The sequence below is a fragment of the Pinus tabuliformis genome, chromosome J, assembly GCF_031772625.1.
Source record: "Pinus tabuliformis cultivar Carrire ecotype Pingquan chromosome J, CPIR1, whole genome shotgun sequence".
Lineage (NCBI taxonomy): Eukaryota > Viridiplantae > Streptophyta > Pinopsida > Pinales > Pinaceae > Pinus > Pinus tabuliformis.
Window position 1 is genome coordinate 474,856,012 of NC_142295.1, and position 22,199 is coordinate 474,878,210.

At 33.5% G+C, this 22,199-nt stretch overlaps 1 protein-coding gene across 1 annotated transcript; it reads right to left on the reverse strand.

Annotated features, from left to right (window-relative positions):
* Positions 1-12,046: 12,046 nt before the first annotated feature.
* Positions 12,047-14,915, reverse strand: LOC149227878 (uncharacterized). Its single transcript, XM_089375591.1, has 3 exons — positions 14,725-14,915; positions 14,494-14,623; positions 12,047-12,867 (listed from the first exon to the last, which is right to left on the reverse strand). Exons 1-3 carry the CDS (start codon positions 14,855-14,857, stop codon positions 12,138-12,140), a joined length of 993 nt encoding a protein of 330 aa, XP_089231717.1. The 5' UTR covers positions 14,858-14,915; the 3' UTR covers positions 12,047-12,137.
* Positions 14,916-22,199: the final 7,284 nt, after the last annotated feature.

Genomic DNA, 22,199 nt, shown 5'->3' on the forward strand with positions numbered 1-22,199 from the left:
TTGTGTATATAAATAATAGCTAGCTAATGAATAAATCAATCAGTTTTTCTTGCGCTCATTCATTCTGGAGTTACCCTGGCCTGACATGGTATTAGAGCACAGGTCCCAAATTAGTTGTAATTCCTGCCTCTGCCTTGAGCACTGCGCTGCTCTGCCTCTGCCTGACTGACATGGTCTGACATTGATTCTCTGCACATTGATTGCCTCTGTCCACACCTGAGCGTCGGTTTCCTTTGAAATCTCCTCAACGGAAGGATTTCAGAGCCGGTGCATCAGAATCGTTGTTCTCAGGTATCGTACTCCCTTGAGCTTCACTATGGCATTAACATCTACCGCCTTCTGGTTGATAGGCGCCTCTGATCCCCACATGTTTTCCAGCATGTTCCAAATGCCCGTCTCCTCATCAAAACCCTCTTCGCTTCTTAAAACCCTAAGCAAGAAATTGTGATTGTTTCCACTTATTACCATGAATTTCCGCTCTAGGTAAACACCCACAAGACTTTCGCGGTTTTGGGTCATATTTGCTATCTGTCTTCCTCCACATCGTAAGCTTCCGCAGTGGCCAGAGTGTTGTGATGCTCATCTAGGACACCAGCAACGTAGATAAGTCCAGTCGAAGAAGAAACCGAACAAGCGAACCTGATACGACTAGTGGGCATGTCGGCTCCGCGGCGCCATTCTTTGGACAACAAATCGTAAATGAAGACAACCTTGAAGGGTCTCGACCTCACGTCCATTTGGTCAGTACATTGTCCAAACAGAACGGGTTTCTTTTTTTACAAAAACGAGCTCACAAAAGTCAAGAAATCGTGTTTCGCATGGAATAGGGGGTACCCTTTCCCAAGTGCTATCCCGAGGGTCGTTTTCATACATTCGTTGAACACGAAACTGTTTGAATATTTTAAGGAGGATATGACATGGTGGCATATGCGCGCAAATGCCATTTGTTATTTGAAAACAAAAAGGTGTAGCATCAAAATACTTCAGTAGTAAAGCAGTTCATAGAAATGAGATTTCCTCGTTTCGTTCTCTATTTCAAAGTTTTTTCAGTAGTGCTCTTCATCTATTTCAAGTGAAATTTTTTTAGAGCCTTTGATGTATGAAGGAAAATGGAACACCATTGAATCTGTTCTCAAGTAAAAGACTGTTTTTAAACAGACAATTACATAACTGATTCATTGTTACATACAGAGGTTACATACAGAGGATCAGTCAGAGTGTTTATATATCAAAGCATTTGTAGTATTGCATGATATATTTTAATATATTGAAGTGATATATTAATAAGTGATATATATTGAAATGATCCATTGTGCATTTTTCAAAACATAGTAATATTGCAGTGATATAAGAAATGATGATGCAAACGTTAGAAGAAAATAAAGTGCATAAGGCTGTGGCATAAGGATTTTTTCAGCAGAAGTTTTTTTTTTAATAGAAGTTTTTTAGCAGAGATATTCTTTTACAGAATGCATTCAATCATTTCTATGGTAGGAATAGTTCTCACTGGCAAGGAGAACTATTTTGAATGGTCCCGGATGGTAAAACACACCCTCATCTACAATGAGTTGTGGAAGGGAGTGTGTGTCGGAGAAGAAGACAAAGACCCTGTGCAGCCTACATCAGATAAAGAACTTGTCATTTGGGAAAACAAGAACAGCAAAGCCTATGCATTGATTGTAGCATCTGTAAATGAAGAAGTAAGTCGTCATATTTCATCCTATTCCACTGCCTTTGAAGCTTTACAAAAGCTGAAAGAACTCTATGATTCACATTCTGCACTTGAAGTTGTTCAGCTCATGATTAAACTCTTCACTCTTGAACTGAAAAATAATGATCCCCTTCCTCTTGCATCTGAAATAAAGTCTATAATGCATGATATTAAATCCACTAAGGTTGAGCTGGATATCTCTCTTATTGCCTTTCTCAAAGCACTCTATCCTACCTACTCTAATTATCTTGAGTCTTTACAAGCAAATGGAAATCTTAAAGACATAACCTTTGAGTCTCTTGTGAAAAAGTTTGCTGAAAGAGAGAAAGCCTTTGGAAAGAAAACAGTCCCTGAATCTTCTGAAGAGACTGTTTGCCTTGCTCATAAAGAAAAGCATCCTGCTCAAGATTCTACAAGAGGAAGAGGTGGACGAAGAGGAAGAGGAAGATACTTCAGAGGCAGGGGGCAGACATTCTCAAGCAGAAAAGGCAGATCTGCATTGCATTCGCTGCAAACGAAATGGATCACATGATGCTTCTACATGCAAGCTACCATGGGACAAAATTGAGCAGAGAAGAAATCAGCAGAAAGGTAAAACTGATGACACAGACAAAGGTAAAGCACCTGAATCCGCTCACTACATTGAGGCACAATGTAACATTGGAGTAAATGAAGATTTGTTTAATGCTTCACTTGCTTCTTCGAAAAATGATTGGTTACTTGATTCAGGAGCAACCTGTCATATGACTCATAGGAAAGATTTTTTTGAAGATTTCACTGACAATGTTGATGGAGCAGTATACTTTGCAGATCAGTCAAAAATCAAGCCATCAGGGCTTGGCGCAATCAGGCTTAAACTGCCTGGTCTTCTAGACTTTCTTCTGGATCATGTTCTATATCTCCCACAGCTCAAGAGAAACTTGTTGTCCCTGGTTCACATCCGCCAGCAAGGTCACTCCATTCATATGTTTGATGGCAAGCTTGAGGTAAGAAAGGCATCTGACCACTCACTTGTCATGAGGGGTATAGAAGAAGAAAGACTTCTTAAACTGCAAGGAACTTCTGCTCATGCACAACATTTCTCATATATTTTTCATCATGAAGAAGGTACACTTCCGTCAAGTTTATTATGGCATGCTAGATTTGGGCATTTAAACTATGATAGTCTCCGCTTGTTGAAGAAAAATGGTGTTGCTGGTTTGCCTACAATTCCTAGAAAACATAAGCAATGTGATGCTTGCATTCTAGGAAAGCATAGCAAACAGTCTTTTCATGATTCACATTCAAGAGCACATAGGAAGCTTGAACTCATTCATTCAGATTTATGTGGTCCAATGCCTGTTTCTTCTGCAAATGGAAATAAATATATCATGACATTTATTGATGATTACACCAGAATGTGTTGGGTTTATTTATTGAAGAACAAATCTGATGCTTTTCAAACATTCAAGAATTTTCATAAATGGATTGAAAATGATGCACAATCTCATATTGGGTCTATCCGCACTGATAATGGAAAAGAATATACATCAAATGAATTTGAACACTATCTTCGCCAACATGGGATTAAACATCAAACAACTGTGCCTTATAATCCTCAACAGAATGGTGTAGCTGAAAGAATGAACAGAACAATTTTGAATATGGTACGATCCATGCTTTTCTTCAAAAATGTAAAGACAATGTTTTGGGCTGGTGCTGTTCTATGTGTTGCATATATAAAGAATAGATGTCCATCTAGTGCTATAAGAAACAAGACTCCTTATGAATTGTGGTATGGACATGTTCCTTCGGTAAAACATCTCAGGATCTTTGGTTCCACCTGTTATGCTTTAATACCAAAGGTACATAGAAACAAACTTGGTGCTAGAAGTCGTAAGTGTATCTTCCTGGGGTATTCAAACACATCTAAAGCATACCGCCTCTATGATGAAGTAAATAAAAAGTTTGTTCTATCTAGAGATGTCATTTTTCTTGAAACATCCAAATCTGACAGTGTTGTTGAGCGGCAACTTGATCGCTTGGATAGATTCACAAAAACAAAATCATTTCAAGAGTTTGATAATCAAATTCCAAATCTTGAAGGGGGGATTCCTATACTAGATCAACATGTGGAATCTTCTTCTGAAGAACAATCTCCCCTGCATGACACTCCAACAACGGATGATGCTTTAAGTGATGTAATTGATAGAATTGGGAGACTCAATCTTGATTCAGACCCAACTCAATCAACAGAGCAGCCTGGACCATCTCAGAAAGGTCCCCCAAAGTGGCTGACAAAGACCCTTGAAAGTGTTCATCCTGATGAAATTGGAAAAACAGGAACCAGAAATACAAACCGACAAGATGGAGGTGATGTAGATAACTCTAATTCACCTGTTGATATGGATGTTACTTATGATTGTGAATTGAACTTGTCTACAGATTTTGAACCAACTTCCTTCAAAGAAGCTGCTTCTCATGATGAATGGAAAGAAGCGATGCAGAAGGAGTATGATGCCCTCATAAAGAATGGCACTTGGAAGCTGGTTGATCCTCCATTTGGAACCAAACCAATTGGCTGCAAGTGGGTCTACAAGAACAAGTACAAAGCTGATGGCTCACTTGACAAGCACAAAGCTAGGCTTGTGGCAAAAGGTTTTGCAGAGAAGGAAGGGGTCGATTATGAGGAAACTTTTGCCCCCACAGCAAAATGGGCCACCATCCGGACACTCTTTGCACTAGCTGCTCAGAACGGTTGGAAAGTCCATCAAATGGATGTAAAAACTGCATTCTTGAATGGAGATCTAAAAGAGAATGTTTTTATGTCCCAGCCTGAAGGATTTGCTGTGAAAGGACATGAACATAAAGTATGCAAACTTGTGAAGTCCTTGTATGGCCTCAAACAAGCACCACGAGCCTGGTATGAAAAACTAACTGAGCATCTTCTGAAACTCAACTTCAATCATTTTGATCTTGATGATGCAACTTTATTTGTCAAGAAAGTTGGCAAAACAGTTGTATATCTTGTGGTATATGTAGATGATCTTTTAATGACAGGGAACAATGAAATCTATATTGCATCCATAAAGAAAGAATTAGGAAATTTTTTTGAAATGACTGATTTGGGCTATGTTCATTACTATCTTGGCATTGAAGTAACCCAACATCCAAAGTCCATATTTCTTTCTCAAAAGAAATACATTGGAGATTTGTTAAAAAGATTTGGCATGACAGATTGTAATCCTCTTTCTACTCCAATGGAACAAAACTTGAAGTTCACATCTATTGAAGGAAAGGAATTTGAGGATGCAATAAAGTATAGACAGCTTGTAGGAAGTCTCATCTACCTCACTACTACCAGACCAGACATTTCATTTGCTGTTGGAATCCTCTCCAGGTTTATGCAAAAGCCTTGTGAGGGACATTGGTCTGCTGCAAAAAGAGTTCTAAGGTACTTGAAGGGAACTCAAGACCTTGGAATCAAGTATACACAGGTGGATGACTTCAACTTGATTGGATACTCTGATTCAGACTTCGATGGAGACAAAGAAACTGGGGTATCTACTTCAGGATATGCTATGAGTCTTGGATCAGGAGCTGTCTCCTAGAGATCACGCAAACAATCAGTACCAGCAGATTCCACAACAGAAGCAGAATATGTGGCAGCAGCTGAAGCAACGAAAGAAATTGTGTGGCTCAGGAAAATTCTTGAAGATTTGCAGGTAAAACAAATACAATCAACTCCACTCATGATTGATAACACCTCTGCAATAAAGTTGGCCAAGAACCCAAAGTTCCATGATCATACTAAGCATATCAATACTAAATATCATCTGATCCGACATCATGTTGAGGCCAAAACAATCCATCTCCATCATTGTTCCACAAACGAGCAAATTGCAGACATCTTCACCAAAGCGCTTGGAAGAGAAAAGCTTGAAAGATTCAGAACGATGCTTGGACTCACCAACATCCCTTCAGATTAAGGGGGGGAATGTTGACACCTAATCCTCAACGGATGGGTGAACTGGACAGTCATCAAGAAGATGAACTGATCCGTCATATTTGTGTATATAACTAATAGTTAGCTAATGAATAAATCAATAAGTTTTTCTTGCGCTCATTCATTCTGGAGTTACCCTGGCCTGACATAGTATATAGTGAAATGATACGCTTTAACTTTTATTTGACACCAAAAAAATCGTACATACATGGTGCTACGATACCATGGTCTAACTATACTTTAAAGTTTTTATTTAAAGGAAAAAGTAATTTAACACGTCATGAAATACTTAAATTATAAAGTGTAGAATAATTAGTTTATCTGCGGTTTACTTCTCATCAAATCATAAGTTCCAACCACATTAAAAAAACCCAAAAAACCTAAAAAAATATATAAGTAACTTACCCAAAAAAAAACTTCCCCATAAACATATGCTGATATGAAAAAATTTAGCAATTTAACAGAAAAACTTCCCTATAATCAATGGCAACAAATAGTGTTGGTCTATACTGTTTTACGCGTAGTCTAATGAGGTAGAGGAGTTGCTCGGAAAGTTATGGAAATTCTGGTCATATTTAGAGAAAATCTGACAAGATTTTTGTAAATCCAAGTTATGGTTGTTAAACTTCAAAATTTTAAGTGTCTTAGTTTTGGATGGTGCTGAATCTATTTCTCAAAAACTACCTTTACAAGATTTTTTAAATTTTTTTGCCCTAATTCCAACCGCTTTTGACCATCCAACAATTCCTCTTTAAACAATTCCATTTAATATATAGTAAAATGATACACTTTAAATTTTATTCGACTTAGTTTATAGTCCATACTGATTTAGTATATAGTGAAATGATACGCTTTAACTTTTATTTGACACCAAAAAAATCGTACATACATGGTGCTACGATACCATGGTCTAAAACTTTTATTTGACACCAAAAAAATCGTACATACATGGTGCTACGATACCATGGTCTAACTATACTTCAAAGTTTTTAAGTATTTTTATGTTTGTTAATTTAGAGTAGTTTTAAAATAATTGATATTATTATTTTGTGGTTCAGTAATCCAAATCCAAGGCTATTTAAGTTTTCAAAATTACTGAAAAATTGTATTAGTATTGAGCCACAACAACTCTTAACATAATTAAAAATTGAGTCACACCAATCCTTAATATAACTAAAAATTTACCATAAACTAAATTTTTACATAATTAATTTTTTTTCCTTTTTAACAACCATATTAATGGGACCCACTGCTCCTCCTCTGGATCGAGGCTTCTACGTTTGAGATCAGTCTCAAATAACTCATGCACCTCAATGGAGAACTCTTCCCACATATAGAAGTTATAGGCAGCGAAATTGACAATTCCTAAATGTTTATGAAGTGCTGATAAAAATCGCGTGGGCAGATTCAGAGAGTCGTAATTACCTGCTAGCCTAGGAAGAGCACGCCAGTTTCCAAATCCATGTTTCTGAACATAATCCGTAAGCTTTATATCCTCTTCTGCACTCCAACGGCCTTTCTTAACCCGCATGTTATCACAACGTGGAGCCCATGTTTAACAGAATCTGTAACTACTACCCTCGTATTACTCGCTCATAAGTGCTTCAGCGCATCGTAAGGATGCAGGTCTCCTCAAATAAGCCCATCTGCGATCACATTTTCAATCACAGAGCAGAAACTGAAAGAGATATCTCATCTGTTTTAGTCAGCAATAGTTCTCCCGTACAAATAGTCGTTGGAGGTTTGTGTACACTTCTATTTTTCGACATTTGTACAGCTAATCCAGTTGGTGAAATTTGGATACATCGATTTTGAAAATAACGCATCACAATTATTATATTTTATATTTTGAGATGCGACAACATTCTTACCGACACCACAAGATTTGGGTTGAAGATGTGAAACTGGTCAAAACAATTTTGGTTCATCAATCATGAATTGAGATTTTGGCCTGCCTTATCAACCCATCCCTCCTGAGGTAACAGTTCAATTTTGAAAATATTATTGTGGTGAATCGGCATATTTTTAAGTGTACAAAATGAGTCCACACGAACAAAGTGTCTAATGGTTTGAAATACAAACCGTGGGCAGAGGTAGTTAAATTTTTGCTGCGTTTTCTGCGTCTGTCTCTCCCTTTATCAACATTTCAATGTCAAGGAAGAAGTGTGCGGTAGTGTTTTTTTTTTTTTTTTTGGAAAAGGTTATATTTAGTCTTTTTTTAATTGTTATTGAAAATGTTAAATTAATATAACTATATGAATTTAATGATGGGTAAATACATCCGTATCAATTTTTACTTTCTTTTTATGAGCATTAAAAATATGGAGGAAGAATTATGCTGAAGTGTTTTTTTTTTCCAATTTATGTATTGAAATGTTTCTTTCTAATTTTATATAGAAAATATTATATTTAGACTTTTATTCATTGTTATTGAAAATATTAAAATTTGCATGACTATATAAATTAAATGATTGGTAAATATATAGGTATCAACTTAAATGGTTGGTAAATCTATAGGTATCAATTTTTTGTTTCTCCATTTATGAATATTGAAAATGTTGAAGAAGAAACTTCAAAACACTTTTTATGATACATTTAACATTATTAGAATTAAAAAAAACATAAAGTTAACTAAATTATAACTTCATTTCAAATTATTATTATTGTTAATTATAAAAAAATCTAATATATAAATTTAAAATATATATACATTTAAAGCCATGGAGATTTATCTCTACTCTATCATGGAGATTATGATGTGTAAATAGGCTTTGTTACAATACCATGGGCTAATATCATGGCTTATCAATACCACATACCAAAAAATCCATAACTTATTTAGATGTTATCTGTTTATATGACATCTTTTTAATTAATTAATTTCATTAAAAAAGAAAAGAGGACATAACTATTTTGGAGATCAATCTTAACCTTTGGTATGTGTATACTATTAGGAATATCCTAGAATTTTTAGAATATTTTGTGGACTTTAAATCTCTACCACCCACCCACCCACCCAATAATTATTGATAATCAAACTAAAATTCTTGAAACCCTATTCCAAAATAGATACACCTATATTGAACACTATTAGTTTAGCATTTACCAATGCAAGCTATAGTGTTTCACTTTGAAAAATAAATATATATTTTTCAATATTATTAAAAAAAAATATTTTTCAAACATTTGATTGGGCCATAACTTGAAGGTGTTATCGTGGCCATGTGATAACTACCTCATATTTTTATGCTATAATTTTTGGATGCAGTTGCAATATTTATGTCATGATTTTCAGATATTTGTGTATACATGTTTGATTGTTAGGCTTCATAGGAAAACCAATCCTTGAAAATAGATCATGCTCGCATAAATAACATATTTACTATAAGTACTCCCACCATAATTTAAGAAATTATTAGCATGCAAGTTATAATATTTAAATTTGAAAAACAAATATTTATTTTTCAATATTATTGAAAAAAAAAATATTTTTCATGACTAGACAATAACTTGAAGGTCATATTACAACCTTTGCACAATACAATTACTATAAGTACTCCCCACCATAATTTAAGAAATTATTAGAATGCAAGTTATAATGTTTAAATTTGAAAAAAAAATATTTATTTTTCAATATTATTGAAAAAATATTTTTCATGATTAGACCATAACTTGAAGGTCATATTACAACCTTTGCGCAATACAATGCCATATGGATATTTTTATGTCATAATTCATGAATGTAGTTGCGATATTTATGCCATGATTTTTGTATCTTTGTGAAATGGTTTTTAATTATTTACCATTAGTTATTTCCCACCATAATTTAAGCAAGTATTTGCATAAAAAAAATGGATAGGAACATGTAAAATAAATATACTTACCCAGAGTTATTTCCCACCATTATTTATCTATTCAACACTTTAACAAGTAGGAGTAAAAATGTAATAAAATTTTAGGGGCTAATATTTGCAAGTGGGCTAATTTTCCATAGTTTTTCCAAAAAAAAATCGCTAATTTCCATTTTTTATAAAAATGATTGGCCCAAATTTTATAGCATAAAATTCATTCACTTTAAAATTTTCCAAAATTGTATAAAGATTGTATATAAAACTATTACAAATTTGCATGTTTTTACAAAGATATCAACAAACCTTTTATAATATGTAATTTGGGGACTAGTAACATTTCCCAAGATTTCTAAACTTTAAGACAAATTTTCATCCTTAAAATATTCCTTGGCAAGCTCCTTGCAACACTGGTTCATCTATAAGTTTTATTAATTTTTATTAATAGTAAAATATTAATTTTAAAAATTTCATTACTTGTAAAATATTAATATTTAAAAATTAAGATTTAAAATATTTAAAAAATGATGTTCACATTATTATTATTATTAATGTAAAATTTATTTAATTTTTAGATTTTCAAAATGTTAAAAGAGATCAAATTATATCTCTAAAAAAAAATCAATCCATATATATATATATATTAGAGTTGTTTTTTTAAAATGTACTTTGATCAATTTAGTGAGTAAGTGAGTCCAATAATTAAGATTAATATTTGGAATTAGAATATTTAAAAGTGATGTTCACATTATTATTATTGATGTAAGATTTATTTAGCTTTTAGATTTTCAAAATATTATTTAAAAAAATCAAATTATATATATATATATATATATATATATATATATATAAATTAATTGATTAAGATTTTAATGATGTAAGATTTATTTAGCTTTTAGATTTTCAAAATATTATTTAAAGAAATCAAATTATATATATAGTTTGATTTTTTATTTTTTTTTAGAGATTTACTTTATAACGTACTTATAAATTTAGTAAGTAAATCCAATAAATGTATTTTCGTGTGAGAGACAATAAGTTTGGATTTATGAATTTATAAATGATAAGGTATGTTCAATTCCATGATCTAAACAACCAAATTATTGTATAAAAAGGACTTCTTATCCCACTAACAAGACCACTGTATATAATAAACCATGTAATTATATCTTTATTACACATATTTATATATGAACATAGATAATTGAAATGAATGTCCTACATAAATTAAAAATTACTCTCATTAAAAGCCTCATTTTCTAAAAACAAAATAAACTCAATTTCCCTATTAGTTGAACGATTAGATATATAATTTCAAGGCTTCATCTAAAACTATAAAACTAATATACCGCTTATAAGAGCCCTTTGGAGCAAAATTCATTCCCAACCCCAAAATAGAAACTAATAGTGAACTTTCCAAACATGCACCGCCCATTCCTCTCATTTCTTTATCCTTTAATTTATCTAATATAATATCAGATAATCACAATTAATTTCACTCTTCAACATAAATGAAACTCTTCCGTTGCAAACCACCTATATCATAACTTCAACTTGATGAGAACATTTTCTCAACCATCGACTCTTCCTTTTTCATCAAAGTTCAAAATTCTCATTGAAGAAAACCATCCTCAGCATCTTTTAAGAAATTTTACACGTTTCACAATATTTTCAAGTCGTATAATCTTCTCCTATAAAAAAAATTATCTCTCCTTTTGCACCAACTCTCCTAACGTGTTAAACAAGAGAAAAAGTACAATTACAACCAACAACAGTAATGGAGGAAAATGTACGTAGAAAATTACAAATCTTCATTTTTATTATATCTCTCCTTTTGCACCAACTCTCCTAACGTGTTAAACAAGAGAAAAAGTACAATTACAACCAACAACAGTAATGGAGGAAAATGTACGTAGAAAATTACAAATCTTCATTTTTATTATACACCATATAGGTACTATATATACAACTTGATGATCTTCAAAAAAAGGTCGACTTTCCACATAGTCGAAAAGCCAATTTTATTTATACTTAAATAAGGTGCTTTGATTTTTAGTTATATAATTTTAACAAATTGTCCATTTTTTTTATAATACCATATAAAAACCATTTTACCTTCATATTCAGCTTTATCACGTGTTTAATCGTTAAGGTGCAAACTTTTGCTTATATTTTTCAATTTAGAAAAGATTTACAATTAGAAGCATTAGTGCCTTATAGATCTAAAGTGAAAATATATGTCTATATTTGTGTGAATTTATTTGGCTTCTTTCTTTAATAGTAATAGCCATGAATAAAATCTTATAAAACTTATATCTAAATTGTTAGAGGTAATTCACTAAAACAAATTTTAATATATATATATATATATATATATTCATTCTGGTTATTCACACTAATGAAGAAAGAATCAGTACATAATTTTTTTTAGGAAATGGACTTCAAGACATTTGTTTTTTAGGAAATGGAATTCAAGTCTTATGGAGAAGAAACCACCACACACAGCCTATGGAACAGAGCTTGGGAGCCAAGTAATCCAGTTGAACACAACAGATCTCAAAATATTTTAAATTTAGTTTTATAAGTTCTGGGTTTAATCCATCCAGAGTGGGGGAATTAGAATGTCCATGACATCCACTGCGTTCTCCGGGAAGTCAGATAGAAACTCTGGAGATAGCAATGCAGGAGTATATCCATGCGGCCTATTAGAGCTAGAACTATATTCCTGTGAATGATCGGCCAAATGGACCTCCAATATTTCACCGTCTAACTGGTTCCCAAAGGATGAGCAGAATATTTCAGTATTTATATAGTCCGAGATTGACACATTGTTGTCCTCACTAATACGATCCCAGACTCCTGTGATATCGTAATCTTTACTGCCATGCTCTCGTGATGAAGATTCTCCGGCGATATCAAGAAATTGCTTCAAAGAATTCATATATTCGTCTGCTGATCCATTCTCATCTGTTTCATCACGACGAGCGCTGGATGCTTCCCACAAATGTTGATCATACTCGGCTCCGTGTAGCCCTATCTCGTCCACTGTAAATTCGGGTTGTGAATTTTTCGAGGGAGAAAAGGTGGACGCCGAATTTGGAGAATCAGGAAGACGGCGTGAATTCTCCATTGCTAGTGACTTCGACAAATAGTTATTAACAGCCACGGGAATTGTGGGCGCAGTAGGAGTACAATATGAATGTGCTGACACTGGGTTTATCTCGCATCCACTCTGCGTGAGACGTTTCTTCAGATGGGTGTTCCATATATTCTTGATCTCGTTATCTGTTCTTCCGGGCAGGTACGAGGCAATGGTGGACCACCTGCATTCATATGGCTAAAGAGATTAAGGCTGCTGTTTGCATTCATGTGGCTAAAGAGATTAAGGCTGCTGTTTTTTCGGAAGAAAATTATCTTTATATTTTAGGGTATAGGAGATTTTGGTCGACGCGTTTTAAATCAGCGAAATGTAATTTCTTAAAATCAGTGAGATGTAATTTCTTCCCAAAATCAGTGACATGTAATTTTTTCCCAAATATGATATGGATCACAAAATTGAATTCGAATATCTTTATATCTCTCAAAACTGTTTTATTTAAGAGATGTATTTGTTTTGATTAGCTATTTTTACAGATTACTGATTCTCAGAATATTCTATATTCCTAAAATATTTCCTATCATAAAAAATTTGATTTTCAAAAAATATTTAAATCTAATTATAAGTGTTGAAATCATTAAACATATCAAACAGTAATACTATTCTTTCCAACCATCCTAACTATATTTAATCTATATTTAATTGACAAAACTACAACCATATACTTCTACAATTCATTAAAATAGAGAATAAGGCTATAATTCTAACCATTCATTAAATATGGAATAAGATAGTCTTCAAGAAAAATACTCTTTCATACCAGACTCAGCAGGAATATGTTAATATATTTAATTCAGTGGTGTAAGTTAATTTAATGTAAAAATTTTGGAGAATTTTCAGAAGTTGAATTTGCGTAGATTGCAAATTTTTGGAATAAAAAGCTTAATAGTTTGACTATGATTTTGGGATATTTTTAGAATCTGCAATTTAGAGGAACAGGAACAACTCTATAATTCTATAGAAGTAATTGATATGGTGTTTTTTATAAAGTATCTAAAAGGAATTGGGCAAATGAGAGTAAGTAGATGGATGAAAGTTATTTTCAATAAAAACACGAGTGAAAGAAAAAAAGTAGATGAGAGCAAACAACAAATGGTTGCAGAAGTCAAGGCATGCCTCACAAATAGCAAGGAGTTAAAGAATTTTGTTGTGGAGAACCGTAAGAGAAAAGAGTTGGGTAAAAAGAAAAAGTATTATGTTCATGAATTCAACCCAACTTGATATCTCCAACAACAAGAGTACATTGGAGCTAGCATTCTATGGGGACTGCCGAAGAGACCTAAAAAGCTTGAGAATAAAGGGTGTGTACTTTTTGCACTTATTGGGCAGTGGAATCGAAAAAACATTTCATTTTGGAATGTGATGCTTAGGGACAGTTATGGCAATACGTTAGCATCAATTCCTTGAGATTGTCTTTTCACTAAATGGACTGTTAGAAGATTGGGTCAACCCATCAATTTAAATAAGAAACTGATTGAATTCCAAAAATCAAAAAACAAAAAGACTAATAATCTCATAGACAATTTTTAATATAATAAATATTAAAATATCATTCATTCATTTAAAACAATACAATTTTAAAAATACAAAAATGTTTCATGTGTAATTTAAATTTAGAAATAGTGAAATGATGCCGTTTAAATCTTAACCAATACCACAAAAAAAATGTAGACATGGTGAAGAAATTTAGACACGGTAAAAAAGTTTTTACGTAATTCCATTATGATTGGAAACTCTATATTTTTTTTTGGTTGGGCACAACAAGATTAGTCGGCGCCAATAACCAAGTTACCTGTTGCCTAGAAGTCCATGAAGTCGAATAATGGTCTGCTCCTCCTCTGGACTGAGGCTTCCACGTTTGACGTCGGGTCTCAAATAATTCAACCACCTCAATCGACAACTCTTCCCACACCTGAGAAGTCCTGTGCAGGTATACAATTATAGGTAGAAAAATTCAAAATTTCCTAATGTTCACGAAATTCTGATAAAACTTGCATGTGCAGGTTCAGAGAGTTGTAATTACCGGCCAGCCTAGGAAGAGCACGCCAGTTTGCAAAGCCATGTTTCTGAACATAATCCTTGAGCTTTCTATCCTCTTCTGCACTCCAAGGGCCTTTCTTAACTCCCGTGTTATCACAACATGGAGCTCGGCCCATGTTTAACAGAATCTGTAGCTACTACCCTGGTATCACACGCTCGTAAGTGCTGCTGCACTGCATCGTAAGAAATTCAAGGATGCAGCTCTCCTAAAATAAGCCCATCTGCCCCAACATTTTCAAACACAACAGAAGTTGAAAGGGATATTTCACCTGCTTCAGTCCAAGCGATATTTTCCGAGTACAATTTGTGTGGGAGGTTGGCCATTTGTACAACCAATACAGTTGGTGAGATTTGGATACATCGATTTTGAAAATGACGAATCACAATTATTCATACAAGTTAAGTGGAGAATTGTAGTTTATTTGGCACGTGGCAATACTGTTACGTACACCACAAGTTTTGGGTTGAACATGTGAAACTGGTCAAAGCAATTTTGATTCATTAATCATGGAGCGAGACTCAGGCATTCTCTATCTATCCATCTCTCCAGAGCTGACAGTTCAATTTTGAAAAGCGATAGTTTATTGATTATAAGTTTTGGAGGGTTTTTTTATTAGTAGATTGGTTGGAATTAGGAATTTGAGTTATGAATAGCTGACAGCTCAATTTTGAAAAGTCATAGTTTATTGATTATAAGTTTTGAAAAGCCGTAGTTTATTGATTATAAGTTTTGGAGAGTGTTTTATTATTAGTAGATTGGTTGGAATTAGGAATTTGAGTTGTGACCAAAACTTATTTAAGCTGAATTTCAGAAAAAATTCCAAAATTTATAATAATTTATAAAACATTTTTTAAAATATTATTTCAAACTTATAATAATTTATAAAACACCTTTTCAAAATATTATTTTGTGGGCATCATTTTTGACCGTACAAAATCAGTTCAGGTGGACAAAGTATCAAATGGTTTGAAATACAGCCATGGGCAAAGGGAGTAAAGTCTTTTCTACGTCCCTTTAAGTGCATTGAAAATGTTGCAAAATCAGTTCAGGTGGACAAAGTATCAAATGGTTTGAAATACAGCCATGGGCAAAGGGAGTAAAGTCTTTTCGACGTCCCTTTAACTGCATTGAAAATGTTGAAAAAGTTGAGAAAGAATCGTAGCGAAGTGATTTTAATTTTTTAGTTGTGATGTTTTTTTCAATTTTTATTTGGAAAAGGTCTAAAAATAATGGTTTAAAATTTTTATTTAGCTTTGATTTTTTAGAGGTGGGAAAATTTATTATAATTTAATTGTTAAACCAGCAGTGAGGATACTTATTTTTAGTGAATGTAAGTTGACTAATCATCTTTATTCAAGGAAAACCATGCTACTTGGAATAACCTATTGTGGTCCATAATGGTGCAGGTTTTCACTCCTGTCAGATGATTAGGGGATCAAATTTTAGCTCAAAAATGAAAGTGCCTAGAAAGCCTTGAAACAGGCAAAAAGTCCAAGTGCTCATCTTTCTGAATCCAATGACATTTGTTTCACCTCAATCTGACATCATATGCTTAAGTTATTGTATTCTGATCGTTTGGCCCAATAACTAAAAAATGAACAGGTGTGCTAACTGAGCAGCTGACTAGGCAACTGTACAGTTGAGTCAGCAGGGTGATTGTGCACGTTCGAACTAACCAAGTGCTGACACTTGGCATGTTATGGTTCATCGGTTTTGGGTCGTTTTTTATTGGTTCATGATTGATTGATGTGGACAAATAGCAGGATGCCAAATGACCCAATAACGAGCTGCCACATGGCACCCCCAAGGTGCATCAAAATTTTGGTATGGTCGGCTAAAGGCCTAGGGAGATCGAAGCCCCAACCTCATTGCAAACATTGCAGTGCTCTACCATTGGGCCACCAATGTTAATAACCATAGTTGGCAACTGCTATTTCAGATTTAGCACAATGCATGGTGGGGAAGAGGGTTGGGGCTAAGCCCCTGGTCCAATGGCACCCCACATGACAGCAGGAGCCAAGACTTGAGCGTCTGAGGCTTAGCCCCGACCCAAGGTCACACAACCCTTTATATGACCAGCTGACAAAGACCTCGGGCGCGATAATTGAGAGGAGCTGTAGATAAGCCCTAGCTCAGGACACATGCCAAGGCACAGGATCGCGGGCAGAGAAGGAAAGGTGCTAACTGTCAGGTGCAGAGATAAGGGGAATAACCCCAGGTCTTATGGAAACAAGCGGAATCGTTGACATATGGGCAAGGGAGCTAGCCCGGCAGGGGTGGGCAATTAGCCCAACCCCCATCCTTATGGGCATCAACGCGATCGCACCCGCTGGTGGAAATTGCGTAGTGGCGGGGGTGCGTTTAAGATCAACCCCTGACCACATGCACTCACAGGACCAGGTGTCAGGCAAAAATTTAGCTCTTAGACATTATTGGGCGAATTAATTGTCCAACAAATTGCATCGTCGAAGGGTGAAATTGTCGCCTCCTCAGAGGAAAACGAGGAAAATTTGTATGACAGTTAGTCTATTGGTCCGATTTGTGCAACGGTGTTATACAGCAAAATGACCCCCTCATCAGCTCAGAGGGGAAAGACATGATAGCTGAAGCAAAGACCAAGATCACAAGCCTTGTTTCCACACTAACGCTAGCTATGCACTGACAACCTACTTTATAAAGCTTCTCAGCAAGCCTAAGGGAGCATTAGTGACCCTACTAACTCTAGTTGTTAGTTTGGGAACAACATTAGTGGATCCTAATGAAGTTCTAGAGGTCAAAGGGGCGAATTGACTCATAAATATCTAGATATTTGCTCCTAAATCTACTCAAGAAAAGAAAGGAAACATCTCAAGTTCGACCTATTTGGGGGATTTCTAATCCTAATGGGGGAGGCAAATGGGAAAGCGCTGAAAAGCATGGCAACTTCATTGCTTTTACCCTAAGGAACTCATGGAGGAACTTGGCAACCCTAACTCAATTGCTACATAAGCAAAGCTAGGGCTATGGTGATAGAGGTTAGATCATTTAAAAGGATAGCATACTTGACTGTTGAGCATTGTCTCAAATCAGAAGAAGTTGGTAAGAAGGGAGAGAGAGAGAGAGAAGCTGGAGGGGTAAGGGAAGGTTGATGCAACAAATGGTTGTAATCATTCTTCCGACATTAATATAGAACTGCAATTGTACTGTCTACTCTGTGGTGTTGGTACTATCATTCATTAGCTTGTTTGTCTAATACCTTTTAGCATGAGTAGCTTAGTTATGTGTAAATAGATGTTTTTTTATGTATACATGTATTAGTTATCGAGGTTGTATGTTGTGATTATGCTTGTCTCTTTTATGTGTAGGACTTGATTTGGAGCTGGCTCAGGGGACTTCCACTTAGTTGCATTGTGCTCTCCAGCAAATCTACACAGAGGCTTGAGGTAATCTATTTGTCCTACTTTGATAGTTAGTTATTGTTTATGAACATGTATGTAACTTTGTGACGGTTGCAGATAATCTTACAGTCTGCCAAAGGTCCCGGGAAGACCTTTGAGGGTATCTCCATTCTCTAGAGATAAGGGGAATAACCCCAGGTCTTATGGAAACAAGTGGAATCGTCGACATATGGGCAAGGGAGCTAGCCTGAAAGGGGCGGGCAAATATCCCAGCCCTCGGCCTTATGGGCATCAACGCGATTGCACCTGCTGGCGGAAGGTACAGAGTGGCGGGGGTGCGTTTAAGCCCAACCCCTGGCCACATGCACTCACAGGATCAGGTGTCGAGCATAAATTTAGCTCTTAGTTGTTATTAGGTGAATTAATTGTCCAACAAATTGCACCGTCGGAGGGTGAAATTGTCGCCTCCTCAGAGGAAAACAAGGAAAATTTGTATGACAGTTAGTCTGTTGGTCCGATTTGTGTGACGGATAACAACAAAACTACATGGAGAGCTTGTAGAGCCATATATTTGTGAGTCTTCAGTGTTTTGAAGCTCAAGAAGAGTCTACCTAGGGGTTTTGGACATTTTGGATCCAATGCTGAGAAAGTTCTCTATAGGAGAATGTTTCACTCAAGGGGAAATAGTCACATGTTTTTCAACAAACTTTTATGTACTCATTTTTCAGCTGAATATATGGAGCAATTTAGCTATGTTGGCAGGCCCAAAGATGTAGCCCATGAGGAGTGAACTCCATGAACAAATCCTTTGTTCTACTCTTCATGTATGGCTGTATGAGTTATGTGATGTTGTATTACTTATGCTTAAGTTTACATGTGAAAAGTAACTCATAACTTGAAGAGACGTGTTGGAAAACATGTTTTGTGTTAAGACCCATTTTTCCTTGCAAAGCGTTGGAGAACGGACCTTGTTTTTGGAGAAGAGGAAATTGATCACCTCATCCATTTTCAGATAAACAGATGCCTCTGGGTCTCGTGTCGTTAACCTGTTTCCTTACGTCCGAGGAAGACGAGCTCTTAGCCAAACAGAAATAGTATTAAGACATACTCCAGGGCCAAGACTTTTAACGTAGTAATACTAAAATGTTAAAAAATAAATGGTTTATTTATAAGTTTTAATGTGCAATAATAGTTTATTTATAAGTTTCGTTTCTTGTAAATTATTAATACAAGTGTAATATGGATTTTTGCTAGTTAATACCTTCGTCTTATACAAAAAGTAATAGATAGCAATTATTGAATGCTTGAACAAATTCATATATATAATAATGAAATAGATAAAGGAAGGGAATTAATTAATGGACTAGGTAACCTTGGAGCAAAATAGAGATAGGTGCATAGATAATCTTGAATAAAACATGTTACAAAAGTTAAGAGTTTATTAAAATGTGCTTATGCATGTTTTACTTCATCTTTAAATAAGAAAAAATAATTACAATTTCTAGTGTATCTATATATATATATATAACTCTTTGTTACAACAAACTATTTATTTAACTTTAAATTTATACTCTTCCTAATTCAATTGCAAATAAATAATCAATAATTAGATTTCTATGTTGAAAAAATCAAATTAATATAAAGTATCTTTTCATCTTAATCCTCGTGATAAAATTTCTAATATAAAATAAAATTATATTTATTCAATAAAAAAATATTTTATTTTTACATTTATAATTTTTTAATATCATATATTATAACATAAATTATTTTTTATAACTCTTTCATATTATAGGGGAAAGATCGAAGTTATTTTCCTATATTATTATACATTTTTGTAATATTTTATGATTAAATTGATTTATAAACCCAAATAAAAAGGTTATAAAAGGGAGAATCGGTCCAAATATCTTTGGATTTTGATATAATTGACCATTTACGTTATTATAACAGAAACAAAATATCAGTGGTCTGATTGGCTAAACGTAAGTCATTAAATCACGAGTTCATGTTTTTCTATGAACCAATAGTCTATGGACACTCATTTTTGTAATGAAATATTTACGAACTAATATCACGAAACATCGGACTTGAGTTTATAGTGGTGTGCATAAGAATTCATTTTTGTTTAATCCACTATGTAGTGAACGTTTTAGATTATTTTATTAAAAAATTATAAATTAATATTTATCAGATTTGAGAACACAGGTGAGATCACTGTAAACCAATTTTAAACATCAAAATTTCAGAGATCGAAATTGTGATCTTGCTTGTATTCTTTTACACTACAGGCCTAATACCCTTTTACACTGAGTAAAATTTGATCGTACATTGTAATAAAAGACTTACATATATCATAATCATTATAATATAAGTGTATATTTTTTCAATTTATATTTTATATCTATTTTTTATTTCTAACCATTCAGAAATCAACTCCATAAAAATAATCCAATCATTATTTTTTACCATTATTTTTTTTTAATTTCAAAAAAATTAAAATATTTTAATTTTTAGAAAAAGTATTTTAATACAATAATTTATGATAAATTTATAAAAATTTATAGAATTTTTTTAAAAGAAAGAAGTTCAACAAAATTTGCCAAAAACTATTGGAATATAAACTTATCTGTTGGCAAGTATAGTAAAATGTTAATAATATTCGAGATATTTAAAAAGTGATATTGTCTTTATTATCAATTCTGTTGAAGATTAAGATTGAGATTATTTAAAAAGTGATGTTAATTTTATTATCAATTTAAATTTTATTTAAATTTTTGTTTTTTTTTTTTTAACCTTTGCAGAATTACATTTTTAACATGTCCAATAAATCATCTTGATTAATTTAGGGAAATGAACAACTGACTTCACATCAGGAGTGTGTTAACATCAGGAGTGTGTTAACATAGTATTCGATAACTATCCAAAACCCCGTGAACATTTAAATTTTAGTTTTTTAAATATTAAAAGAGATCAAATTCTCCAAAAATATAATTTTTAGAACAATTTTTTTCTTAATGACAAACCATATATTTGAATTTAAAAATGAGAAATGGTAAAATATATTCAATTCCATAATTTAAAGAACCAAACCATTACATAAAATGACTTTGCACTAATACATATAAGTATACTTTCAAGACATGCTAAACATAATTATATGTAATCATAGATAGTTGAAATGAATATCCCGCATAAATTAAAAATGAGAACCCTTGTTGAATGATTACGTGTATAATTCTCCATCTAGAACTGATATCAAACCAATGGGAACTATTTAGATCAACTCTCATTCATAAAAAGAAAAAAACCTCCTCCACATTCAAGGCACCCATCCTTCACCTAAAACCCTCATCTTTTATCCTTTGATTTATCTAACATAAAATCAAATAATCACAATTAATTTCACTTAAACTCATGTTTCTTCGGTATAGATGGAAACTTTCTTAGCAAGCAACCCATATCATAATCCCTATTTTAACTTCATGATAATATTTTGATCAGCATGGCCTCTTTTTCCTTTTCCATGAAAGTTCAAAATTCTCAATGATGTAAAGTCTTAAAATTCTTAGGGATGGAAACCATCCTCATCTTCTTTTAAGCAAATTTACACATTCATAATACATTCCAGTAGCATAATATACTCCCATAAATGTATTCTTTTTCCATTTACCATGTTAAAAAATAGGGAAATTACAATTTAAAACAAACAAACAAAAAATGAAAAATATACATAGGAAAATAAACATCTCTAATTTTATTATGTACCATATAGGTATTATATACGATTCATTGATATCCAAAAATATTGGATTTTAACTTAGTAGAAAAACCAATCTTATTTATAAGTAACATAATTTTTTTTTATTCCCTTGGAAAAAGTCATAATTTCTATTAATGATAAGAAATTACATTCTGTAGATGCCGTAGCATATGCATATTGAGACTAGTTAGCCTCTCCATTTGAGTGTTAACAAAAACCAGAAAACATAGTCTCCACGCAGGGAGCACTTGTGAGAATATCCCAAAAATGAGGTAACTGTCTCTTCACAATTTTAACTGTAAACTTCCAAAAATGGA